The sequence below is a fragment of the Phasianus colchicus genome, chromosome 28 (assembly GCF_987193195.1).
Source record: "Phasianus colchicus chromosome 28, bPhaCol1.hap1.1, whole genome shotgun sequence".
Classification (NCBI taxonomy): domain Eukaryota; kingdom Metazoa; phylum Chordata; class Aves; order Galliformes; family Phasianidae; genus Phasianus; species Phasianus colchicus.
Genome location: NC_143463.1, coordinates 3,146,204 through 3,167,160, shown reverse-complemented (window position 1 = coordinate 3,167,160; position 20,957 = coordinate 3,146,204). Strand labels below are relative to the sequence as shown.

Sequence of the window (20,957 nt, the reverse complement as noted above, 5' to 3'; positions counted from 1 at the left end):
AAATGGGATCAGCTGGGTGGGTTCTGCTGGGGTCTGGTCATACCCATCCAAAGCCGTAACCCCCAGCTGGAATGTGAGATATGCAACATCATCACCAAAGGGTGAGGGATGCTGCAGGCTGCGAGCCCCAGCCTTCATGCTTTTGGTCCACAGGGAAACTGAGGCACAGAGGTGGTATCTGGACCAGCCCTGGGTGTGAGGATCATCATGAACATCAGTTGGGATCAACGAGAAGGAGCAAGTGGTAGAATTTAAGCCAACGTCTTCCCCAGACGTTCTCAGCACTTATAGGATGTGATTCAATGATTCATGCTGATGTGCTCATCTGAAACAAAAGAAAAAAAAAAAAAAAGAAATTACCCCCAAAGTGGGGGAAAGTTCATGGGCAGTTGCAGAGCCTGGACTTCGCCCATCAGCCCAGGTCCCTCCTGCCCCGCTCGGCAGAGGAGGACAAAAACATTTGGCTAATAAGTTACGGAGCACCGTGGGCCTTCCCTTTGCCATCACCGGCCCCTATCAGGACACAGGTGATTTTGCAATCTTGGACATTATTTATGTGCTGTTGGAGTTTAAACTTTGCCACTCGGGTCAGGGCATCGCAAAGGAGGAGGTGGCCAGGCTCAGTGTCCTGCATACCAAAGGAATTCAGAGGCCAGGACGGATCTGAGGGCTTCCCACCAGAGCTGGGATCTCACACAGGTACGTCCTTGCTGCCAGTGCTCAATAAAGCCCTGCTGTCAGCAATGGGGCTGCTGATGTGACTGAAAGGACCACGGGTAGAGAATAGGGTGTAATTTCCCCCTTTTCCCAAGCTGGCTGCTCAAATGTCACCTTAACGACAACCAAGCTCAAACCCAGCTTGCAAAAGCCTTGAGGCAGTGCTCCTTAGAATGGGGTATTGGTTGGGTGGTGGGCTGGGTGGGTTGGGGTGGAGGTTGGGTGAGTGGTCAGTTGGTCAGTGGGTTGGTGCTTTGGTTGATCAGTTTGTCAGTTGGCCAACAGCTTGGTCTGTCTTTTGGTCGCTTCCTTGATTTTGCTGGTCAGTTGGCCAGCAATTGGTTGGTTTTCTTGGAGTCCAGACTTTGGGATTGGAGTAGCACTGGGGCCAGTAGCAGCAGCCTCCTTTCCTTCCATTTGCCACATTAAATGATTAACCTGATTTTCCCAGCGGTCACATATGCCAGACAGGGCCAGATAGGAGAAATGAGCTGAGGCTCAGGTCTGGGTGCTCCTCCTGGTAGGGTTGGGATGGCTGGGTGCCCATGGGGAGCCCCTGCTGCTGGGGGAAAAATGGAGGATTTAGGAGTGACAGCTGCTGGAAGAGAGCAGAGGGGGGGGGACAATGCCATGTCCCTGACCCCCTGTGTGTGCGTGCAGACCATACGTGTGCTCTCCCTCCTGCATGCAGGCACGTAGGGCTTGGCCAGGTGTGCTCACATGCTGCAATACAGGTTGCAACGTGTGCGTGTTCATACCCACGTCTCACATGTGGGTGCACGTGTGCACATGTAGATTGCACAGTTATATCCCTGCACACACGTGTCAGCATGGCCACACATCCACCCACCTATGAGTGCATCTATATGATCACACACACATTTGCACACGTGTAAACACGTGTGTAGATGCACATCCTCGTGGTCCCATACACATCTCCATGCTCTTCACTCCCTCTCACCAAGCTGCCCAGTGCTTCAGGGTGTCCCCAGAGCTATGAAACTTGGGAGAGAGGCACAGGGACAATCATGGGGATGGGGCCTGACCTCGTCTCCTTGCAGCCATGGCCTCCACTGTGGGCAGCCTCGACAGCATCGACCTGCTGGACCTCCTCTTTGATCGCCAGGATGGAATCCTCCGTGGTGTGGAGCTGGGGACGACATCCCCAGGCACCTGGCACGAGGATGGGGTGAGCCCTGCTTTACACAAACACCATGCAGTGCTGTCCTGTGGCTCAGGCAGATCCTACAGAAGCCCAGCACTATGGTGACAGGCATCCATATCTCCACAGCGTGCCCAGGATGGCGAGGATTTCCTTAGCTCCATTCTGGGCTCTGGAGACTCGATATCAGACTCGCCCAGCTGGTCTCCAGGTGTCAGCGACAGTGGAGTCTCTGAGGACCCCCCCTCTGATCAACTTGACAGCCCCCCTGGGTGCTGTGATGGAGGTCTCAGCGAGGCCCCATATGCCTTTACCAACTCCTGCCAGGTTCTGACACACCCTGGAGGCACCGGAGGCCCCCACCCTGAGGTCTCCATTGACCTGGGTGAGCCATGGGGACAAACTGGGTGGAGGACAGGGCTGGGAGCACTGGGAGGATGAGGAGACATTGGGGAGCTGATGGGTGGTGTGGGAAGTTAAGGGAGGTGGGTGGGATGGGAGGTTTGGGTATAAAGGAAGAATGGAGAGGTGTGGGGCACAGAGGGGAAGCTGGGGGATGTTAGGGGGCCAAGGACACGACACAGCTGACAGCCCTCACCCATCTCTCACCCAGATATGTGGAATCCTGGCTTCTTCCTGGAGGAGGGTCGGGGTCTGTCGACAGTCCCTGCACCTGCATCCTGTACCCTCACTGTCAAGGATCTGCTGCTCTCAGGCAGCTCTGATGCTGTGAGTCCTCACTACCATGCTCCCCAGCCCTCCTTGTGCCCAGTCCTGTTCCATCCTAGATGCCATCCTCATTCCTCAAGCATGGTCTCATCCCCATCCCCGTGTTTTTTCTCATCCTTATCCTTTTCTCTTTCCTTGGACCTTTGTCCCTTCCCTCCCTCTTTATCCCTGCCACTTCCTGGACCATGATCCCATTCCTGCCCTCATCCCTCCCTGTCTCTCCCCCACTTATTCCCCTTCCTGAACTACACACAGTCTTGTTCCCATCCCTTTCTGGATGACATCCTCAACGTTGAACCATTGTCCCCACCTGTGGTCCTCTGGGGCAGGCATGAGGTTAGCCTGCAGCCAAGGATCATCACCCATCCACGGTCCCTCAGCAGCCACAGGTGCCCAACTCCCTACTGAGGCAGGGCCAGGGGCAGTTCCAGGAGCTTGTGCTGACAGAGGATGAGAAGAAGCTGCTGGCAAAGGAGGGGGTGTCCCTGCCCACGCAGCTGCCCCTCACCAAGGTGAGTCTCGTGGTACCTGAGATGAAACAAGTGGACACTATGCTTGGGGTCCTGGCTGCCCTAACCCCCCTATTTATGCAGTATGAGGAGCGAGTGCTGAAGAAAATCCGGAGGAAGATCAGAAACAAGCAGTCAGCTCAGGAGAGCCGCAAGAAGAAGAAGGAGTACATTGACGGGTTGGAGAGTCGGTATGGCCACTGAGCCCCTGCCTCAGGCTGGCTGGTGATAGGCTCACTGCTTGGCTTCCCTCAAACCTCACATCCCTCTCTCTGTCCCCCAGGATGTCAGCATGCACGGCTCAAAACCAGGAGCTGCAGAGGAAAGTCCTGCACCTAGAAAAGCAGAACTCGTAGGTGTCTCCAGAACAGACCAGGGACAAAGGGGCAGGTGAAGGGGTGGTTGAGACTTTGTTGGGAGGTGTATCCCAGACCTTGGGGTTCTCATGCACTCTATCCCCAGGTCTCTCCTGGAGCAGCTGAAGAAGCTCCAGGCCCTGGTGGTGCAGTCGAGCAACAAAGCAGCACAGACAGGAACCTGCATTGCGGTGCGTGGAGCCACCTGCTCCTTGTCCCCATTCTCTGCCCCAAATCTCCTCCAGGGCTCCTTGCTTCAAGGGAGTGAGAAATCAATGGAGGTGTGCTGGAAAGGGTGGAAGGAGGGATGGGTGTGCTGACGTGGAGGAATAGATGCTCCAGAGTTGGATGGATGGAAGAAGGGATGGATGTGTGTTAAGAAGGGTGGATGGATGGTGTCCTACCAGGGGCACGTGAACAGTGAGAAATGGAGGGACGCAGCCCTGGTTCTGCCACCAGCACCCTCTGCATGTTGCAGAGCATGGTCCTCCTCAAGCCTCAACCACACACAGTAACACCACCCCTATGTCCCCAGGTCCTGCTGCTCTCCTTCGCACTCATTGTCTTCCCCTCCATCAGCCCTTTTGCCCCTAGCAAGGCTGAGACAGGTGGTGACTTCGGACCAGTGCGAGGTAAGGAGGGCTGGGGGGGCCATGCCAGGGCTGCACAGAGGGCATTGCTGCCAGCTCTAACTCTCCTTCGTGCTCAGTTTTCTCCAGGTCCCTGCATAACATAGCTGCCTCCCGTGTGGCTTATGCACAGCCCCGAGCTGGGGATGAGAAGCCCCCAGAGCCACTGTGGTCAAAGCACCAGGGTGAAACTGAGACACTGCACAAAGCCTTTGGTAGCAGCTCCTTCACTCCACACCTCGATAAAGCTCCTACCCAAAACAACACACCACCAATTGCCTCAGAGGGGCTGAGCCAGAGCGATGGAGACCAATCTGGCACTGCATTGGGGGACAGCACTGCACTGCACCAAAGCCTGACGTCGCTTGCTTGGACAGAAGCTGACCACAGCAGGCCCACAGTGCTGGAGCCAGCTGAGGAGCTTTAAGCAGCACCCAGGGACTGCAGGGGACACAGTAGGGTTCAGCACCCCAACACCTATAGGACAGACCCTTGGGGTCCCTCTCCAGGCATGGACGGATGCTAGAGACCAACTTGGTTTTGCTTCTATCTGCGAACTGGGAAGAGGAGACTAGTTCCTATTGGCCTTACCAGGAGGAAAGGAAGGGGCTACCCCTGCCTGCTGGATACAGCAGGAACTGGGGAAGGGACATGGGTTTGGTCAAGAAGGGAATGGGGGTACCAGAGGAGGCCTGGTCTGGCTGGATGTTGACATTGCAGCCTCATGATTTTGTTCTCTCTTTTTTTTTTAAGCAAGCACACAAACTTCATTTTCATCTCTAAATAAAAAGTATTTTGGAAAAAAAGAAAAAAAAAAGAATCACCTGCCTTAGTTTAATACGTGGTAATCCATAGGGTTTCAAAGACATCTTGGTTGTTGGGTTCAAGAGTTCCCTGGCTCACAATGTGACAGCAGAGCTGGGGCACTTGATCAGATCCTGCTCAGGGCTGCCCAAGGAGATACAGGCACAGCAGAGGGACCAGCATCCCACCACCACCCAGCCCTGCTCTATCTGAGACAGCAACAGCTGCTTGATCCTGTTGTGTCACTCCCCCAGCATTACCTACCTAACACTGAGCACCCTTATCCCTGGGCCTTCTGAGGTCTGCAGGGCACAGCTGGGCTCTGCAACCCTCTCTTTACAGATAAGGAACTGTATGGAGCAGGGGACATTCTTCCCACCCTGGCAGGTACAGCTGCCCAGACATACATGATTCAAGTGTATTTAATACTTACATAAAAAAGAGACAAAGCTTAAGGAGATAAAAAATAAAAAGTCGGTAGGAAAAGTGGCACAGACAAGTGTCTAGTCAGACAGGGAACAGTCTGGGTCAGGTGAGGAGAGGCTCTACCTTCATCTTCTTTGTCAGTGGTGGTCCTGTGTCCAGACTGGGACACTCCTGCTTCAGACTATCATGGTGCTCCACCAGCGTGGTCCCAAGGTCGGGGCACTGCCCAGCTGTTCCATTATGCTGGGAAAAGGACTCTTCCTTGAGCAACCCGTGAGCCTCGGGCTTAAATTTGTAGAGCTGTTCAGGCTTGGCAGAGTCAGCACTTTCCACCACCACCGGCCCTGTCCACTCTGGGACTTCCAGTCCCAGGTGCTTCATCAGTTTTGTCATGACATCATCGACGTAAGCATGAATGCGCAGGTCGGCCTGTCTGTCCTGGGGTAAGCAAGGACAAATGTGGCATTAGGGGGACAAACATGATGTACAGGAACAAATGTCTGTTCTCAGGGAGTGCCTGGGGACAGGAACTGGGCAATGGCTCAGCTGCACGCAGACTACAAGGCTCCTGCCCCTGGGACATCTTCTATAAAGGAACACATACCGGGACTGTGACCCAACCTGACACTGCTCCCTGGCTATGCTGCAGGCTGCTGGGGTTGTATCCAGGTGTGAACAGGCAGTCTGCACCTTTAAATACAGCCCAGCAAACCAAACATGGATGCAAAGCCAGGCTAGCAAGCCCAGGTCAGAATGGGACAGAAAAACAGAGCTCTAACAAATCTCAGAATATGCCCAGTTCTAGTTATTCAAAAGCTGCCTGACAATTACAGCACCAAAACCAAGGCTAAACATGAACCAAACTCCCTTGTTCCATGGCACAGGTTATGCATGTGCAGTTATTTAACTGGACATAATTCACCAGAGCATACACTGGGCTTTGTGCTTGGTTTTTATCACGCTCTTAATACATACCTTCCATTTCTAGGTGTTTATTGGAGTTGCAAGTTTAAACACTCCAATAATAGAAGCCCAGCCTGCCACCTCTATATGGCTGCTTGGGAGGTGACAATGTGCAGGGAACAAGTAATGGGGCTGAAACAAGTGAAGGGAAAAGAGCAGGGTAGAGCAGCAAGGATGCTCTCACTCACATGCTTGGTTGCTTGCAAGTTGACTATGACCAGCTTCCCTCCTCTCTTCTTTGTGATCAGTGGGAGGTTGCCACTGGGTTTGATCTGCAGAGAGGTTCCCAGTGTAACAGAGAGATCAGCTTTCCTGCAAGGAGGAGATAAAATATCCAAGACAGAAAATAAAAAAAATAAAACCACAATCACTTGCAGACCGCTCCAGCCTGGACTCTAGCAGCTTCCAAGCTGGGAAGCAAAGCTGTGGCCAGAATTTGCAGTACTTTTCCTTGGTCACTTCCTCAGAAAGAACTAGGCATTGCTGTCCTATGGACACTGCCTCAGGTCTGCAGAGTGCTTATGCACGAACAAACCCATACAGGCTCAGCCCAAGGGCTGTTTGCTGTGGTACTGGCAGAATGCAGAGGGCACAGGCATCCTGCTGGGTCACTGCAAGCTGCAGCAATCAGCAGTCATGATGGCTTGAAAATTCCAAATATGGTACCTGCAGGCTTCATCTGCTAGTGTGAGGTCACGGTCAGGCAGGGAATCTTCCCAGTCCAGAATAGTGTCTCTTAACTTCCCTCTAGAAGACACACAGGGACCACAGTTACCCTGCCAGGCGGGAATGGTCAGCAGAGATGGCTAGGAGAGAAGCTACAGCTCCATCACCTGGACCCCCTGCTACACTTCCTCAGCCCAGTGCTGCAAAAGTACAGGAGAAAGCCAAGAGCAGCTATGAGGACTCACTGGTAGGCAAGGGAAGAGACATAATTCACCTGCACGAGGCATTTTGTGGATGGTGCTGTGATGCCACCAAAAGCCATCAAAGCTGCTCTCTCGCTGTTTCTTTTCACTGCTGGTGTGCACCTTTACCTCCCCAACTTCAGAGGTGCATCAGCACAGTTCTGCCCCACGTCTTGGAGCCCCCCACCCTCCAGCTCAATCTCTGCTGTACACAGAGTGTGACTGGATGTCACATCACATCAGTGCCCCTCCAGCTGTGGAGCTGAAGAGCTGAGGATGGTGCCCACGCTTCCCTACAGGAGATCTGCAGCATCAAGTGTAAGGGCTGCATCCTGTTGGAGAGGAAGGGCCACCTCTAAAGCTGCAGCCCTATAGAAGGGCACTCCCCAACACTAGGACATGTTCAAATGATCAGCATGGGAAGATACCCAAGAGTAGCCTGCTTGGCTAGGACCTCCTCAGAAGCTGGGACACTGGCCTCCTCTCTGTGCATTTAAAGATGTCCTGTGCAGCCACTGCTGCTTATTTATTCACTTGAACCTGAGGGACTGCAGGCTCAGCCCTGCAACACAAAATCTGAACATCAAAATCATTCACTCCTACATCCCAGGTACTCGGCTGTCCCCTCTCCATTGCACAGCACCCTGGGAGGCCCCATCCAGCACCTCTACTCCCACAGCTGCCCCAGCAGACATACCTGCAGGCCCGTAGCCCTCGTGCTTTGGTGACGCTGCACAGCCTGCCTGTTGGCTTCAGCCCCATGCTGCCCACAACAGCATCCCGCACGTACTGCCTGCACACACAAGAGATGATGCTATTCAGAGCCCAATGTCCAGTGTGACTCACAGCAGCCACACGCAGGGAAGTGTGAACAGCTGTGAAACGTCCCCACAACACAGCACATTTCACATCAAAGACACCTGGGAGAGAAGGAAGCAGGTGATGGCTCAGAGCCACGTGCAATGAGCTGAGCACCTCAGTCCTTTATCAATTTCAAACCACATCTCTACCCAGGTATTGCTTACAGCAATTTCCCTTTTAGGGAGCTTTGAACATCAGCTCCAGGGCCACTGAAGTCTGCTACCATCCAGGATGCAAAGCCCAGTATGCAATCTGTCACCTCTCTAGCAGGCAGCCCCACTTGCCACAATGAGCAGAGGGTTTCCCAGGCAACGGAGGTTTCTCAAAATGTTTACTTCCCACAGTATGACAGGGCTTATGATTCAGATGGGAAAGATCTGATCATGATTCCATGCACTCTGCACCTGCCTGACAGGCAACTCCAGGTCTGCTCAGGCCCTCCACTGTTCCCCAGGACAACAACAAAGCCCCCATGTGCTGCTACCCACGTACTTGCCACATTTCATGCACTCCTCCACAAACATGTTCCCGTGGAGCTCAGCCAACTTGTCCCTGTGGGAGAAATGGCAGAGATGAATGGAGATTCCCTGAACCAAGAGGGGCCATCGCATGCAGGACACATGGAGACCTCTTTGTGCATTTAACATAAGAAATATTGTTCCAGGGTGGTTTGGGAAGAGCTGTCCCTCTTGTGGGGCAGGGGAGACCCAAAGGACATGCTCAGACCTTGTGGAGGACTTCTGCACCCATTCCATCTCCATCATGAGAACATTATGCTATGCTTGCCACAACTGGGACCAAGGGGAAGGAGAGCATATCCTGGCTTGATTTTACATGATTCCCTCCACAGCACCAGTTCTTTTTTTATTCTGACCTAGTCTCAAACCTTCCTTGTGCCTAACAACAACCTGAATCTTTGCTTTTCTCAGTACTCAGTATTTCTCTCTTTGTCCCTGCAGAGTCCCAGCCCTTTGCCAGCCCTTTTGTTCAAAACTCCCCTCAAGTTCAACACCAAACTCAAAGTGCAAAAGCTAGTAGGAAACAAAGCCACACTCCTCCTACATCCCTATGAGCCTCACAGTGATTGGAAATCTCCAGGACTGACTTGATCCACAACACTGAACAGCACTTTCTTAAGCACATACTCCACTTGAGTGGAAGAGAAATGCTGGAGAAGAATGTGAGCCAGCTGCACCAGGCTGAAGGGAGCACTGATGAGCCATGGTGATTAATTCTTATTCCTTTTTCCAAGGTTGTTTAGTTTGAAAAGGCATATGCAGTGGCAGGAGCATGAACCAGGACTCAGGGCTTTTAATAATAGGAAATAACCTCTTGAGGCAGCTCAGACCATAAAGGCTGAAGCCATCTGAGAAATGCATCTTCTCCTAGTTCCTAGTCAGCCTCCTCATTCTAACTTCCTTCTATTTTCTTACTTGAATTCAGCTGCTCTCTTTTCTCTTCCAGGCAGCTCCAAACAGTTTGGGTTATGACATAATTATCTGCTGGTCTTAAGTATTGGAAATGGGTTCTTATCACAGGCTGAAGTTTGTTGAAGGGAGAAGAGCATGTTGCCACAAGTGCTCATAGAAAGGCAGGTTCCTTTAAGGACAACTTGGAAATAGCCACCACGCTGCTAAACACACTTCAGACTCCACCCAAGCAGAGAGGGGAGATCCCTTACCCTTGGGTTCCACATGTCACAGCTCCTCACAGAGGGAACAGTGCTACGTAGGAGCCCTGATCCCAGTGCAGCTGGCAAAAAAATCAGAGACTGCAGCCAGTAAGTTAGATCAGTTCCTACTGCAGCATTCTCTCTGCCCTGATACTATGGCAGTTTCATAAATTTATCCACTATCCATATCAGTGGACAGACAGCTTCTGAGTTATCTCTGAAACTCAATCCCCAACATAACGAGAGAACTGGCTGGTGTACTTTGTCAGGGATGTTTGCAGATGCTTGCACACGAGGCCATGCTAATCAGGCAGGGAGAACAGCCATGCTTTGGCATATGGGAGAGACAAAAAGAACCTGGAGGCAGGGTGGGAGAAGCAGTACCGTGGGAATCCTGAGCGCACATGAAGGCCATCCACATTCTGGCTGACCAGGAATTTCAGGATGCCGACTCTTTGCAGCCCCAGAAGTGCCATGTGAGTTTTGGAGGGCCTGGCGTTCTCAAAGGTGGTGTCAAATTTTGGGGAAAGCCCCTTCTCTTCCATAGTCCAGACACCATTAGGCCCCCTGCAGCAAAGGGACAGAAGAAACAATAACTGAGATCTCAGGCTCTGCTACGATGCTTGTAAATGCATCCCAAGCCCCATCAGTGCAAGCAAGGCACTGCTAAACAAGGGCCACATATTACTGGATATTTTTGTTCAAAATGCATGTAGGGCTTCTGTGGAAGTAGTAAGTGCAAGATGGAAAAGGTAGTTTCAGCTGGATACAGGACAAGACAAGCGGACAGGACATGACAGGATGATCCCTGCAGTAAGGATGACTGGCAGGAAGCCCAGTTTAGATGGAAGATGGACTTGGATGAGGTGCTGTTCATTCCCTATCCCCGTTATCCGCTGCCCACTGCTTTTACCTGAAGTCAGGAATCCCCGAGGCGGTGCTGATGCCAGCCCCTGTGTGGAACACCACATTGGAAGAACTCTTTATCAAATCTGCCAGCTCACACACCTTCCTCTCCAGCTCTTCAGGAGGATCAAAAATCTGAGCGGAAGAGACAAATCCCCACATGAACAGGGACACGCAGAGATGGGTGGGTCCTACGTGCCTCCTGGCAGGCACAAAGAGCCAGCAAACCACACTTCTGTCATATCCACAACAGAAACTCCACGTGGGAAAGGAGATTTCACATTGCTTAATGACAAATGCACGTAATGAGGGAAACAGCACTGTATATACTATCCCCACACAAATTAAGGCAGGATGGGGGACAGTGGTGGATGGGGTCTGCATGTGGCAAGGGGGCTGGAGATTCGTGATCCTTGAGGTCCCTTCCAACCCTGCTAATTCTGTGATTCTGGGTCATGGGCCCGTTCTGATTTTTGGCACAGCATAAATTCATTTCTATAGGATGGTTCTTTGGCCCGGCCTTTTAGGGACAGGGGTTCCAACACAAAGCTTTTCTTAAGCTTCATGAGCGTGGACGGGGGGAGGGGAGCACAGGGATGGGGTCACTCCGGGAGGAACTCAGCAGTGCCCACCTCGCTCCCTTCAAAACAAAACCCCCTGCTGATAGGGGGGAGGGGGAAGGGCGGGTAAAGGGCCGGCCCTGAGGAACACAAAGGGGAGGAGGGGACACAAAACAGGAGGAAGAAGGGAATGGAGGCGGCGAGCTCTGAAGCCGGGACCTGAGCACCCAAAGACCCCGCGGTGCCGGGGGTCCCCAGGGGGCACAAAGCCCCGTTGCTATGGAAACCCTGCAGGACGCCCGCCATACCAGGCGACCCCGCCGCGCCGTGCTCACCTCTGGGAGGCCGCATTTGCCTTTATCCGAGTAGGGCGAGAGCCCGGCCGCGTAATTCACAGCCATGGCCCGGCCCGGCCACCGGAGAGCTCATTGTTGTCGGTCCGCGAGCGGGCGGAAGCGCGCACGGAGGCCGCGGCATCAGGGCGCATGCGCAGACTCCCGCCTAGAGTAGGCCGCAGCCCCACTACGCATGCGCAGACCCCTGCCTAGAGTAGGCCGCAGCACCAGTACGCATGCGTAGACTTCTGCCTAGTGAAGTCCTCGCCGCCATCTTTGTGTTTGGTAACAGGGACGTGTGCCCTCACCTTGCTAATACATCCACTATAAAACACAGCCCTTGGAAGGGAAGAAGACACTGGGTGCTAGCAAAAGGTGTCAGGCAAGGGTGTACGATGCCAAGTGATGCCATGCAAAGAGGTGCCATGCAAGTGGGTGCACCACAAAGGCAGCGGGTGTCAGCTCTGCTAGTCTCAGCCATGTCCTTCACTGCCTGCAGCCTAATAGGGCTGGGGGGGGCAGGTCATAGAATAGAATGTCTTAGATTTGGAGAGGACCTGAAGGATAATCCAGTTTCACACCCCTTCACTGGGCAGGGTTGCCAACCGCTGGGTCAGGCTGCCCAGGATTCTGCCCAGCCTGGCCTTGAGTGCCTCCAGAGATGTGGCATCCCCAATTTCTGGTGTTCCAGCACCTCGCTGCCCTCTGAGTAAAATATTTCTCCTTAACACCTAACCTGAAATGTCGTGGTGATTCCAAACTCTCCTTTCCCTCCCCTGAGGCTTGCCCAGCCCTGCCATGGTACCCTCTCCAATGCAGCTGCCCTATGCCTGGGTGCAGGGGTTTGAAGGGTGCCAGTGCTCCCTGCCCTGCCTGGTGCTTGGCCCTCCCATGTCCCCCCCGGCTGTAACCGCAGAGGTAACCCAATGCCTTCATGTGCCCCCCCGCGTCGTGCTGTGGGCCAGAAGCAGTGAGACAAGGAACAGACAGGGCTGGTGGTGAGCTGGACCCGTAGCAGCAGCAGCAAAGCCCTCAAAGCTGCCACTGCCATCTGCAACAGTCACATCCCCACAGCCTGACCCCAGCAAGCAGACGAGGTTTTCAGACACGACCATCGGGTGTCCAGGTGCCACGGGACTGCAGTTACCATGAAGAGCTTGAAGGCCAAGTTCAGGAAGGCAGATGTAAGTGCTGCCCCCAAGGATGTGGGGACGTGTCCTGGGTTGCCAGTGCCCCGGGGTGTCAGTGGGTTTCACAGGGATATGGGGACACAGGGACCTGCCCCAGGATGTTCTATGTTTCACATGGGTATGGGGACATGGGGACCTGTCCCGAGTGGCCAATAACCGTGGCTTCCACTGGGATCACTGGTGGGAGCAGGGCAGAGCAAAAAGAAGGAAAAGCAGCACCAAGGAGAGGTGAGTGTGTCCCAGGTCCTGTACCCATTTCTGTCCCATGGGATGCAGGGATGGCTGCCAGCTTTCCAGCTGCCACAGCCAGATTGGGTTCCCACCTTGGAGCCAGCAAGTCGATGCTCCTTAATTATTCAGCACCAGACTGGCATCATGCTGCATATTCCTGCTGTTTCCCAGGCTGGGAAGAGGGTGACAGCGCTGTCCCCACTCCCTATGGCAGCACCAGGAGGACGTGTAGGTGGAGGAGCCTGCACTGCCTGCTGTGCTCAGGGTGCTCTGTGCCTCAGTTTCCCTACACTGCTGTGAGAGGGAAGGGCTGAGGGTCTCCATTCCTTCCTGCAGTCCCTAGGGCTCTTCTGGGACGGATTTTTGGGAATCCTCTGCGTTTTGGGGTTCTCCCCTTGCAGGAGGTCACTAAGATTCAGGCAGGGGGTCCTGCGTGTCCCTTTTGGCCCCAGAGTAATGGGAGATCAGTTTGTGTCCCTCAGGGCAGGGTTCAGGTCCTACATCCTTCCTCGAGGAGCTGGTTGCAGGCAGTGGGAGGATGCTTGTCCCCGCAGTTTGGAGATGCATCTTTTCCTCTTCTTGCACACGGGGTGTCCAAGAGCTACTCTCCCCCTCCCCCCCCCCGATCCCACTCTAACTGGGACCAGCCTTGGTGAAACCTCAGTACCTGCTCCGAGGCAGGGATGCAGGGATGCTGGAGCTCTGGGCGCCGAGGAGGGAGGGAAGGAAGGAGGGACGAAAGGGTGGCAGGAGGCGGATCCCGGCTGTCACTGCGGCAGGACTCGGTCCCCGCCCGGGCGGCGGTACCGGACCGACCCGTGGTCTGGGGTCCGTAACCAGGAACCCCGGCCAGCCCACGCCCAGGCAGAGAGGCAAGGGATGCATGGCTGCCCGCCGCCTCCTCTTCAACACCATGAAGCAGATCTGCCTCTGTGCCGCTGCCTCCTTTGCGGTACGTCCCTGCCCTCCATCCCCGCTCCCCTTCAGTCCTGCACACGGGGTAAGCTGTCACCCCCAACCCCCGCCCGGATCCCCTCTATTCCCAATCCTGTCCCCGGGGCTTCGCTGCGTCCTCTCCGAGCTGCTTTGTCCTTGCAAGACAAAGGGGCGGGGGTGAGCACCACGCTCCCAGTTTGCCCAGTAACCCTGGGAGTCTGGTTTATTCCACCCCCCGTGACTGGGTCCCCTGGCCCCATAGGACAGGTGCCGTGGCACGGGGCCCCTGCCTAGCGCTGGGCATCAGCTGATGAGGGGTAGGATGTAAGCAGGTCCCAGAGGTGACATCCATTTCCCAGCCACAGCCAACCTCTGGTTTGTTGTCTCAGGCTGTAGGGTGAGCCCCAGGTCCTGCTCTGCTGAGGGTCATTCCCTGAGGAGGGGATATGTGAGGCCACTGGGTCAGCAAACTCTCACCTAGCCCCAGTTCTCCTTGGGAGCAGGGACAGCATTGTGCCCAACACATCCTGGGCTGCAGTCATCCCCAGGGACCTGAGCTCACTGTCAGCCCTGCTTGCCCTGACTTGACCCCTTCCTTGGAAAGGAGAAAAACAAGGCTGAGAATGGAGAGACCCAGGCAGGGATAGGGCTCAGGCACCCCTGGGTGCTGGCTGTGGATAACATCAGGGTCACTGAGGTGGCAGGAACAAATCCTGGAGCAGGGGCAATCAGGGAGCATCCCAAATCTTGGAACATTCAGAGTTAAACTGGGGCAGTTCTGCTAATTCCCCTGTCTGTGAACTGCAAACTGGTTGGTGTGTGAAGGGGAACCTCATTCCCATCAGCTCTCCCAGCCAAACCTTTCATACAGCACACCAGACACTGCAGCAGCTGGGAAACTGCACCCAAGAGATAGAGTTGAGGGTGGGTGGGAGATAGCAAGTGAGGGGGTGAGGATTAGCACCCACGCCTAGCTCAACATCCTACCTGCCCCTGATGATAGCACAGAGATCACAGCCTCACGCTGGCTTCATTGCAGAGTCAGGACTGGACCAAGAATGATGAGAAGCTCCTGCAAGCTGTGGACTACAACGATGCTGGAAAGGTGGCATCCCTCCTCGTCCGCAAGGGGCTGGTCCCCACCAAGCTGGATTCTGAGGGCAAATCTGCGTAAGTGCTGTCCTGTGTCTCCAGGTCACCAGGAAAGCAGGGCTGCGATGGGGCTCAGGTGAGAGATATGGGTCTGACAGCTCTTGGTCTTGCTGCAGGTTTCATCTGGCTGCCACACGGGGGAATGCAGACTGCCTTGAAGCCATGCTAGCTCATGGCGTGGATGCCATGACCAAAGACAGCTCGGGTGAGGGCATGGCAATCACATGCCCCTTTCTAATGCTGTGGTAGCCCAGCTCAGCCCAGCAGGTCCTGCTGTGTGCTCATCCACCTGTCCCCCAGCTGATCCCCTGCATTATCAACCCACTGTCTGTCCTCTAACCTGTTTGTCTGTCCCTCTCCCCAGGTTACACTGCCCTGCACCTGGCATCCAAGCACGGCCACCCACAATGTGTCAGCAAGCTGCTGCAGGTACTGGGGCTGAGAGGGAGGGTGCTGTACCTGGTTGTCACACCACACAGAGCCCAGCACCTTCAGGGCAGCCCCAGCCTGGTGCCCTCTGTCTCTGAGCTCCCTTCCCTTAGTGGTGGTGCTGGTTGGCATGGTGGTTTCCTGGGTCTATGTGGCACTGTATGATTTGGGGCAGCCCTGCTCAACCCTACAACTATGCTAAGTAGCCACATGCTTGCAGAGTCTATCTGTCCCCCATCCTGCTGTAACCCAGGCCCTCTCCCTTCAGGCTTCCTGCCCTGTGGATGTAGCTGACAGCAGTGGCCAGACGGCGCTGCACCATGCAGGTGAGTGAGGACAGTGCCAAACCTATCCTGCTCACATCCCCACATCAGGCAATGCTCAGCCTCTCTCCTCCACAGCAATCAGCGGCTGCATACCGTGCTCAGAGATCCTCTGTGATTACAAAGCTCCCCTGAACATTAGGGATAAGGTGAGATCCCTCTGCTTCTCACCCTGTGATACTTTACAGAGCAGCAAAGATCCAGGCTGCCTTTGAAATGCAGCAGCTTCTGGGGTGGAACGCAGCAGCTGGCAGTGCCTGTGGTCTCCAGAGCACTGCTGTGAAAATAGTCTGCAAGCAGAATGTGAAAATCAAGCAGCAGGGTGCCCCAAGGTGGGGGATCCAAGCAGCATCCCCAGAACCTCACCCAATTTATCTCTGCCCAGAGTGGCTGCACGCCGTTGATCCTTGCTGCTAAGATGAGCCACTCAGAGCTCTGCCAGTACCTGCTGCACCGTGGAGCAGCCATCAACAGCCGTGACCTGCAGGGGAAGTGAGTCTTTGCTGGTGGGGATTGGGGGCACGTGGGGAGATGGATGGTCTTCTCACCTCTGCTCCCACCCCTCTGCTCAGGACAGCCCTGATGCTGGCTTGTGAGAATGGCAGCGTGGAGACGGTGGAGGTGCTCATCAATGCTGGTGCACGGGTGGCCTTGGTGGATTCGATGGGCCACGATGCTGCACACTATGGCCTGTCCACAGGCAATGCTCTCATCCAGCATTTCCTGCAAGAGGCTGCTCAACGCCAGTCCTGGGCCAGTGGTAAGGCTGCTGTATGTTCTCCGTGAGTGCATGACACTGTGAACACCCCCAGTGTGGCTCCACCTGCCATGCCCACCTCCACGATCCCCAAAACCTCCTTGATTTCTCTTTCTCTCCACAGAAGAGGAGTCATCTGAGCAGATGTCCCAGGTGAGGGTTGCCAGGCTTGACTCTTAGCAGAATTAGCCTGGATCCTGCCCTCAGCCCCTGGCTGGGGGTCGTTGGGAGTCTTCAGGCTCTCCAAGGCAGTGATGGTCCAGGAAGGGGGAAGGCCACTTGGCATGTGATGTCCCTCTCTGCAGACATCTTCACCCAGCCAGTCAGCAGGCAGGGAGAAAAGCAACACTCCGAGGAAGAGGAAAGCTCCCCTGCCTCCCCCAGGTACCCCAGGCCAGGTAAGAGACAGAATCCTTCTTGGTACGGGCTTAGCTCCATATCTGCAGTCAGTATGGTAGGCACAAGGCAGCTGAACCCATTCAGAACTCCTCCATTTGCCTGCAGGAGGACCAGGATGCTTACGAGGAGATTGTGAGGCTGCGGCAGGAGAGGGCACAGTTCTTGCAGAAAATCCGGGGCTTGGAGCAGCAGGAGAAGGAGAGACGAGAGGTACTGATGAGGCACAATTTCATGGAGAAGATGCCACCCCATCACCAGGGATGGGAGGGATGAGGACAGCGTTTATCTTTCCCTGTTGTCTCCTTGTGTTTTGCCAGCAGGCAGAGCTGGATAAGGGCTCCCTACGCTCCATGGAGAAGCAGGTGAGGCCAGCGTGGGGAGGTCATAGGCAGCCTTGGCTGTCTGAGGGGTCCTGGTGCCATTGGGGAGTGAGGGGGACCCCTGTGTCATGCTCTGCAGATCCAAGAGCTGGAGGAGCGGCTGGCAGCACGGGAAAGAGAGAAGGAGCGGCTGGGGAAGGAAGTGGAGGCTCTGCAGAGCCGCTTGTCCTCACTGGAGGTGGGCACAGGCAGTGGCTGGCAGCACCAGAGGCCAGGCAGGGTGTGCAGCATCTGACATGTGCTGCTTTGCACCCCTAGAATGAGAAGGAAAACACCAGCTACGACATTGAGACACTGCAGGACGAGGAGGGAGAGCTGCTCGAGTTCCCAGGTAGGGCCCTGCTGGCTTCCCAAGGCCACATGGGGTTGTGCAGCACTCACAGACAGCGTTTCTGGTGGTGTGGAAGGAGCACATGGGCACAACACCAGCATCTGTGTGCTGCACAGGGGCAGAGCTGCTGCTCTCCAAGAAGACTCTGAGCCCTTCGGCTGAAGAGCTGCTGGCCACGCTGCAGGGTCAGGTGCAATCCCTCACCATGCAGAACAAGGAGCTGAGGGAGAAGATACAGGCAAGTCACCATCTGTCTGCCCATCCCTCCCTTGGTTCCCTGCCCGTCGGCAGCCTCACCATCCCCTCAGCAGGTCCTGGAGAACTTCGAGCGGGATGAGAGCGACCCATCTTCCCCTGGGGACTTTGTGCCTGCCAGCCTCTACAAATCCCTCAAGCGTGAGCTGGAGAGGCTGCAGGCTCAGGGTGCTGAGCGTGGGAAGCAGAGCCCTGCAACAGAGCCAAGTGGAAAAGGCAGCAAGGAGCAGCGGTGCACTGAGCAACAGGTCCAGAGCCGCTGTGAGATGCGGGTGCCACTCCAGCAGTCTCACTCCAGCCGTGAGCAGGAGCGTGGCACTGAGCTGGCTGAGGCTCGGATGGCCCTGAAACAGGCGCAAGCAGCACTGGAGGAGCGAGAGCAGCAGGTGAGGGAGCTGCAGGGCCGTTTGGAGGCTGGTGGTGCCCAAGAGGAGGCACTGCGGGAGAAGGCAGCCCTGCTGGAGCGCTGCAGCCGAGCAGAAGCAGTGGCGGAAGCGATGAGATGTGAGATGGAAGCCAAGACGCAGAGCTGGCGGGCAGGCAATGCACCCAACGTAGAGCCAGGAGTGGCAGAGCAGCGCATGGCCGAGCTGACAAGGCAGCATGGGGAGCTGACAACCCAGCTGGGGCAGCTACAAGAAGTGCTGGGCCGCAGGGAGGCCGAGCTGGAAACCCTGCGAGAGCAGCTGGCAGCCCGGCCAGTGGGACGGAAGGAGCACGAGGAGGTGCTGGCTCGGCTGCAGCAGGCACAGAGGGAAGCCAAGGGTCAGGTATCACTGGAGGAGCACGCTCGGGCCACAGCGGCGCTGCAGGAGCAGCTGCAGGCGCTGCAGCAGAGGGCAGATCGGCTGCAAGCTGTGGCAGAAGCCAAAGGACACGAGGCTGCGAGGCTGCAGGCTGAGCTGGCGACGGCGGTGCCGCGTGGGGAGCACGAGGAGGTGCAGGAGGGGTTGAGGGCTGAGGCGGCTGCGTTGAGCCAGAGGTTGAATGAGCTGTCGCGACGGCACGAGAAGACGTGCGAGGAGGTGTTCAAGGTGCAAAGGCAGGCGTTGTTCATGAAGAGTGAGAGGCAGGCGGCCGAGGAGAGGCTGGCCGCGGTGCAGAAGCAGTTGGCTGAAGCACGAGATGAAACACGGCGCTTGCAGGACCTCCACGGCCATGCAGAGGACTCAGCTCGGTTGGTCAGGGACAGGGATAGGAAGGTAGGGGATGGGGAGGTGGTGGAAGGGTGGCAGTGGGGTCACAGCAATGGGGAGACCCCTAAGGAGATGGGGCTGAGTGACACCTGGTTCCCCATAAATGTGCACTGCGCAGATCACTGAGCTTTCCAAGGAGGTCTTCAGGCTGAAGGAGGCCCTGAATGCTCTCCCAGAATCCAAGGGAGTGCTGCAGACCCCCCCCGACACTGCTGCCATGCAGTCCAGGATCCAGGCACTGGAGGAAAAGCTGGCGGTGGGTATCAGGGTGCCTGGTGGGTTCTCAGGTCCTCACCCCAAGCTCAAGCCTGCTTGCTCTCTTTCAGGAAATGGAGCTGCAGCACAGCAAGGTGGTCAAGCTGTACCGGAGCCACCTGCTCTATGCAGTGCAAGTGAGTGGGACATGGCAGTGGGGACAACACCATAGGGGACTACTGCACCATGTGTGCACCAGTACCCTATACACAGAGGTGGCAGCAAGGGATGCTCCTGAATGTCCCTTCTGCCCCAGGGCCACATGGATGAGGACGTGCAGAGGCTGCTGTGCCAGATCTTGAAGATGCAGAGGATGCAGGAGCAGGGCAGATGAATCCCCACCAGCAAGGCAGTACCACAGGGACCACGGGCACAGCCAGTAACCTGGCCGGGGGGAGGGGTGAGGGGGTCAGGCCCACGTTCACACCCTCACAGCCCCTTTGCTTCTCTGGGCAGCATCCTGGTACTGGCACACACATCTCCATCACTCACCTGGCACTGGGGGTCCTGTGCTAAGCCCCCACACTGCTGCACGCACCCCAGCACAGTAGCAATAAAGTATTTCTATTCACAGCAACTGGATGGTTTGTCTCTGGGGGGGGGGGGGGGTGAAGATGGGAACATGGGTGATGTAGAACGCAGTGCTGGAAATGAAGATGCTGGGGATTTAATGCCATAATCTCCTTCAGCCTCGGTGCCCCCAGAGGGGAGCAGGCAACCACAAAAGAAGCAGTGGGATGGGAAGGGACAAAATCCTTTTAGACAGAGACAAAAAAACTGCTTCCCTGGGGCCAGGTGCAGTGATGAGCAGTGATCCCTGTGAGGTTAAACTGGCCTGCAAGTCTCCACTTTCTGTGTCAACACCTCCATCCCAAAGGCTGCCAGCTTCCAAGGTGTGACCACACCTCACCGAGCATGAACTCAGGAGGTGATTTTACACCAGTGACAACAGAAATATGATGAGAGTCACTCAAGCTCTAGCTGAAAGCAAGAAAATAGTATAAAAACGGCATCAGGGAGGAGGAATTAATGGAAGGTGGCATTGCAGACACGCTGGTAGTTCGTTGCTGACTTCTGGGATCGGTCAATGGGCTGAACCGCTCCCATCCATAGGAACGTGGCAGTCTGCTAAACGCTGCTGCCCCCTGCAGGACAAACAGCGCTACTGCAGGCACAGCACGGAGCCAAGGGCTCACCGCTGCCGCCTGCCGTCAATACTCGGTAATGCAGACGTTGATTCGCGCATGCGCAGTATCACCGAAACGCTCTGCACTCCCGTGACGCCTCTATGGTAGTAGGTCCTCCCGAGCTTGCTGCGCATGTGCGGAAGTAGAGTCGCTTCGTTTTAACCGCTCTGCGCCGCCAGGCCACCAATCTCTATGCTCTTTGGTCCTCCAGGCAGCACAACGCACGCTCCCGAAGACGTAAAAGCGACATCTATTCCTTGTAACTACTTGACGAGTAGATGAACAGTCCACTCGCGGACATTCCTCAATCCATTCCGCGATGTCTCTTGTTTATTTCCACGTTTTTTACCACACGGGACGGACCGCTTTGTCACCCAGCTGCCCCTCAGAGCGTCGCGG

At 55.5% G+C, this 20,957-nt stretch overlaps 3 protein-coding genes across 12 annotated transcripts; 2 read left to right on the top strand and 1 right to left on the bottom strand.

Annotated features, from left to right (window-relative positions):
- Nucleotides 1-347: 347 nt before the first annotated feature.
- On the top strand, nucleotides 348-4,900 carry CREB3L3 (cAMP responsive element binding protein 3 like 3). 2 transcript variants are annotated; one of them, XM_090125910.1, is made up of 10 exons: nucleotides 348-699; nucleotides 1,779-1,906; nucleotides 2,009-2,264; nucleotides 2,493-2,608; nucleotides 2,992-3,120; nucleotides 3,202-3,308; nucleotides 3,401-3,469; nucleotides 3,580-3,664; nucleotides 4,009-4,105; nucleotides 4,183-4,900. In XM_090125910.1, the coding sequence occupies exons 1-10, from the start codon at nucleotides 555-557 to the stop codon at nucleotides 4,527-4,529; spliced, it is 1,479 nt and encodes a 492-aa protein (XP_089982036.1). In that variant the 5' UTR covers nucleotides 348-554; the 3' UTR covers nucleotides 4,530-4,900. The 2 variants fall into 2 exon arrangements, with proteins under 2 accessions (XP_089982036.1, XP_089982035.1); XM_090125909.1 differs by having other exon boundaries at nucleotides 352-699; nucleotides 2,989-3,120; nucleotides 4,183-4,899.
- A 410-nt stretch (nucleotides 4,901-5,310) lies between these two features.
- On the bottom strand, nucleotides 5,311-11,692 carry SIRT6 (sirtuin 6). Of its 2 annotated transcripts, XM_031604244.2 has the most exons (8): nucleotides 11,538-11,692; nucleotides 10,650-10,777; nucleotides 10,121-10,303; nucleotides 8,557-8,616; nucleotides 7,901-7,996; nucleotides 6,962-7,042; nucleotides 6,484-6,607; nucleotides 5,311-5,770 (listed from the first exon to the last, which is right to left on the bottom strand). In XM_031604244.2, exons 1-8 carry the CDS (start codon nucleotides 11,601-11,603, stop codon nucleotides 5,435-5,437), a joined length of 1,074 nt encoding a protein of 357 aa, XP_031460104.1. In that variant the 5' UTR covers nucleotides 11,604-11,692; the 3' UTR covers nucleotides 5,311-5,434. The 2 variants fall into 2 exon arrangements, with proteins under 2 accessions (XP_031460104.1, XP_089982037.1); XM_090125911.1 differs by lacking the exon at nucleotides 6,962-7,042.
- A 115-nt stretch (nucleotides 11,693-11,807) lies between these two features.
- On the top strand, nucleotides 11,808-20,587 carry ANKRD24 (ankyrin repeat domain 24). 8 transcript variants are annotated; one of them, XM_090125908.1, is made up of 19 exons: nucleotides 11,808-12,721; nucleotides 14,934-15,064; nucleotides 15,163-15,251; nucleotides 15,411-15,475; nucleotides 15,744-15,801; nucleotides 15,877-15,947; nucleotides 16,184-16,290; nucleotides 16,371-16,558; nucleotides 16,680-16,708; nucleotides 16,861-16,953; nucleotides 17,060-17,164; nucleotides 17,272-17,316; nucleotides 17,414-17,512; nucleotides 17,593-17,665; nucleotides 17,782-17,903; nucleotides 17,977-19,122; nucleotides 19,235-19,372; nucleotides 19,443-19,508; nucleotides 19,628-20,587. In XM_090125908.1, exons 1-19 carry the CDS (start codon nucleotides 12,686-12,688, stop codon nucleotides 19,703-19,705), a joined length of 2,739 nt encoding a protein of 912 aa, XP_089982034.1. In that variant the 5' UTR covers nucleotides 11,808-12,685; the 3' UTR covers nucleotides 19,706-20,587. The 8 variants fall into 8 exon arrangements, with proteins under 8 accessions (XP_089982034.1, XP_089982032.1, XP_089982033.1 ...); XM_090125906.1 differs by adding an exon at nucleotides 13,799-13,910 and having other exon boundaries at nucleotides 19,443-20,587; XM_090125905.1 differs by lacking the exon at nucleotides 11,808-12,721 and adding an exon at nucleotides 12,730-13,910.
- The last annotated feature ends 370 nt before the right edge of the window (nucleotides 20,588-20,957 follow it).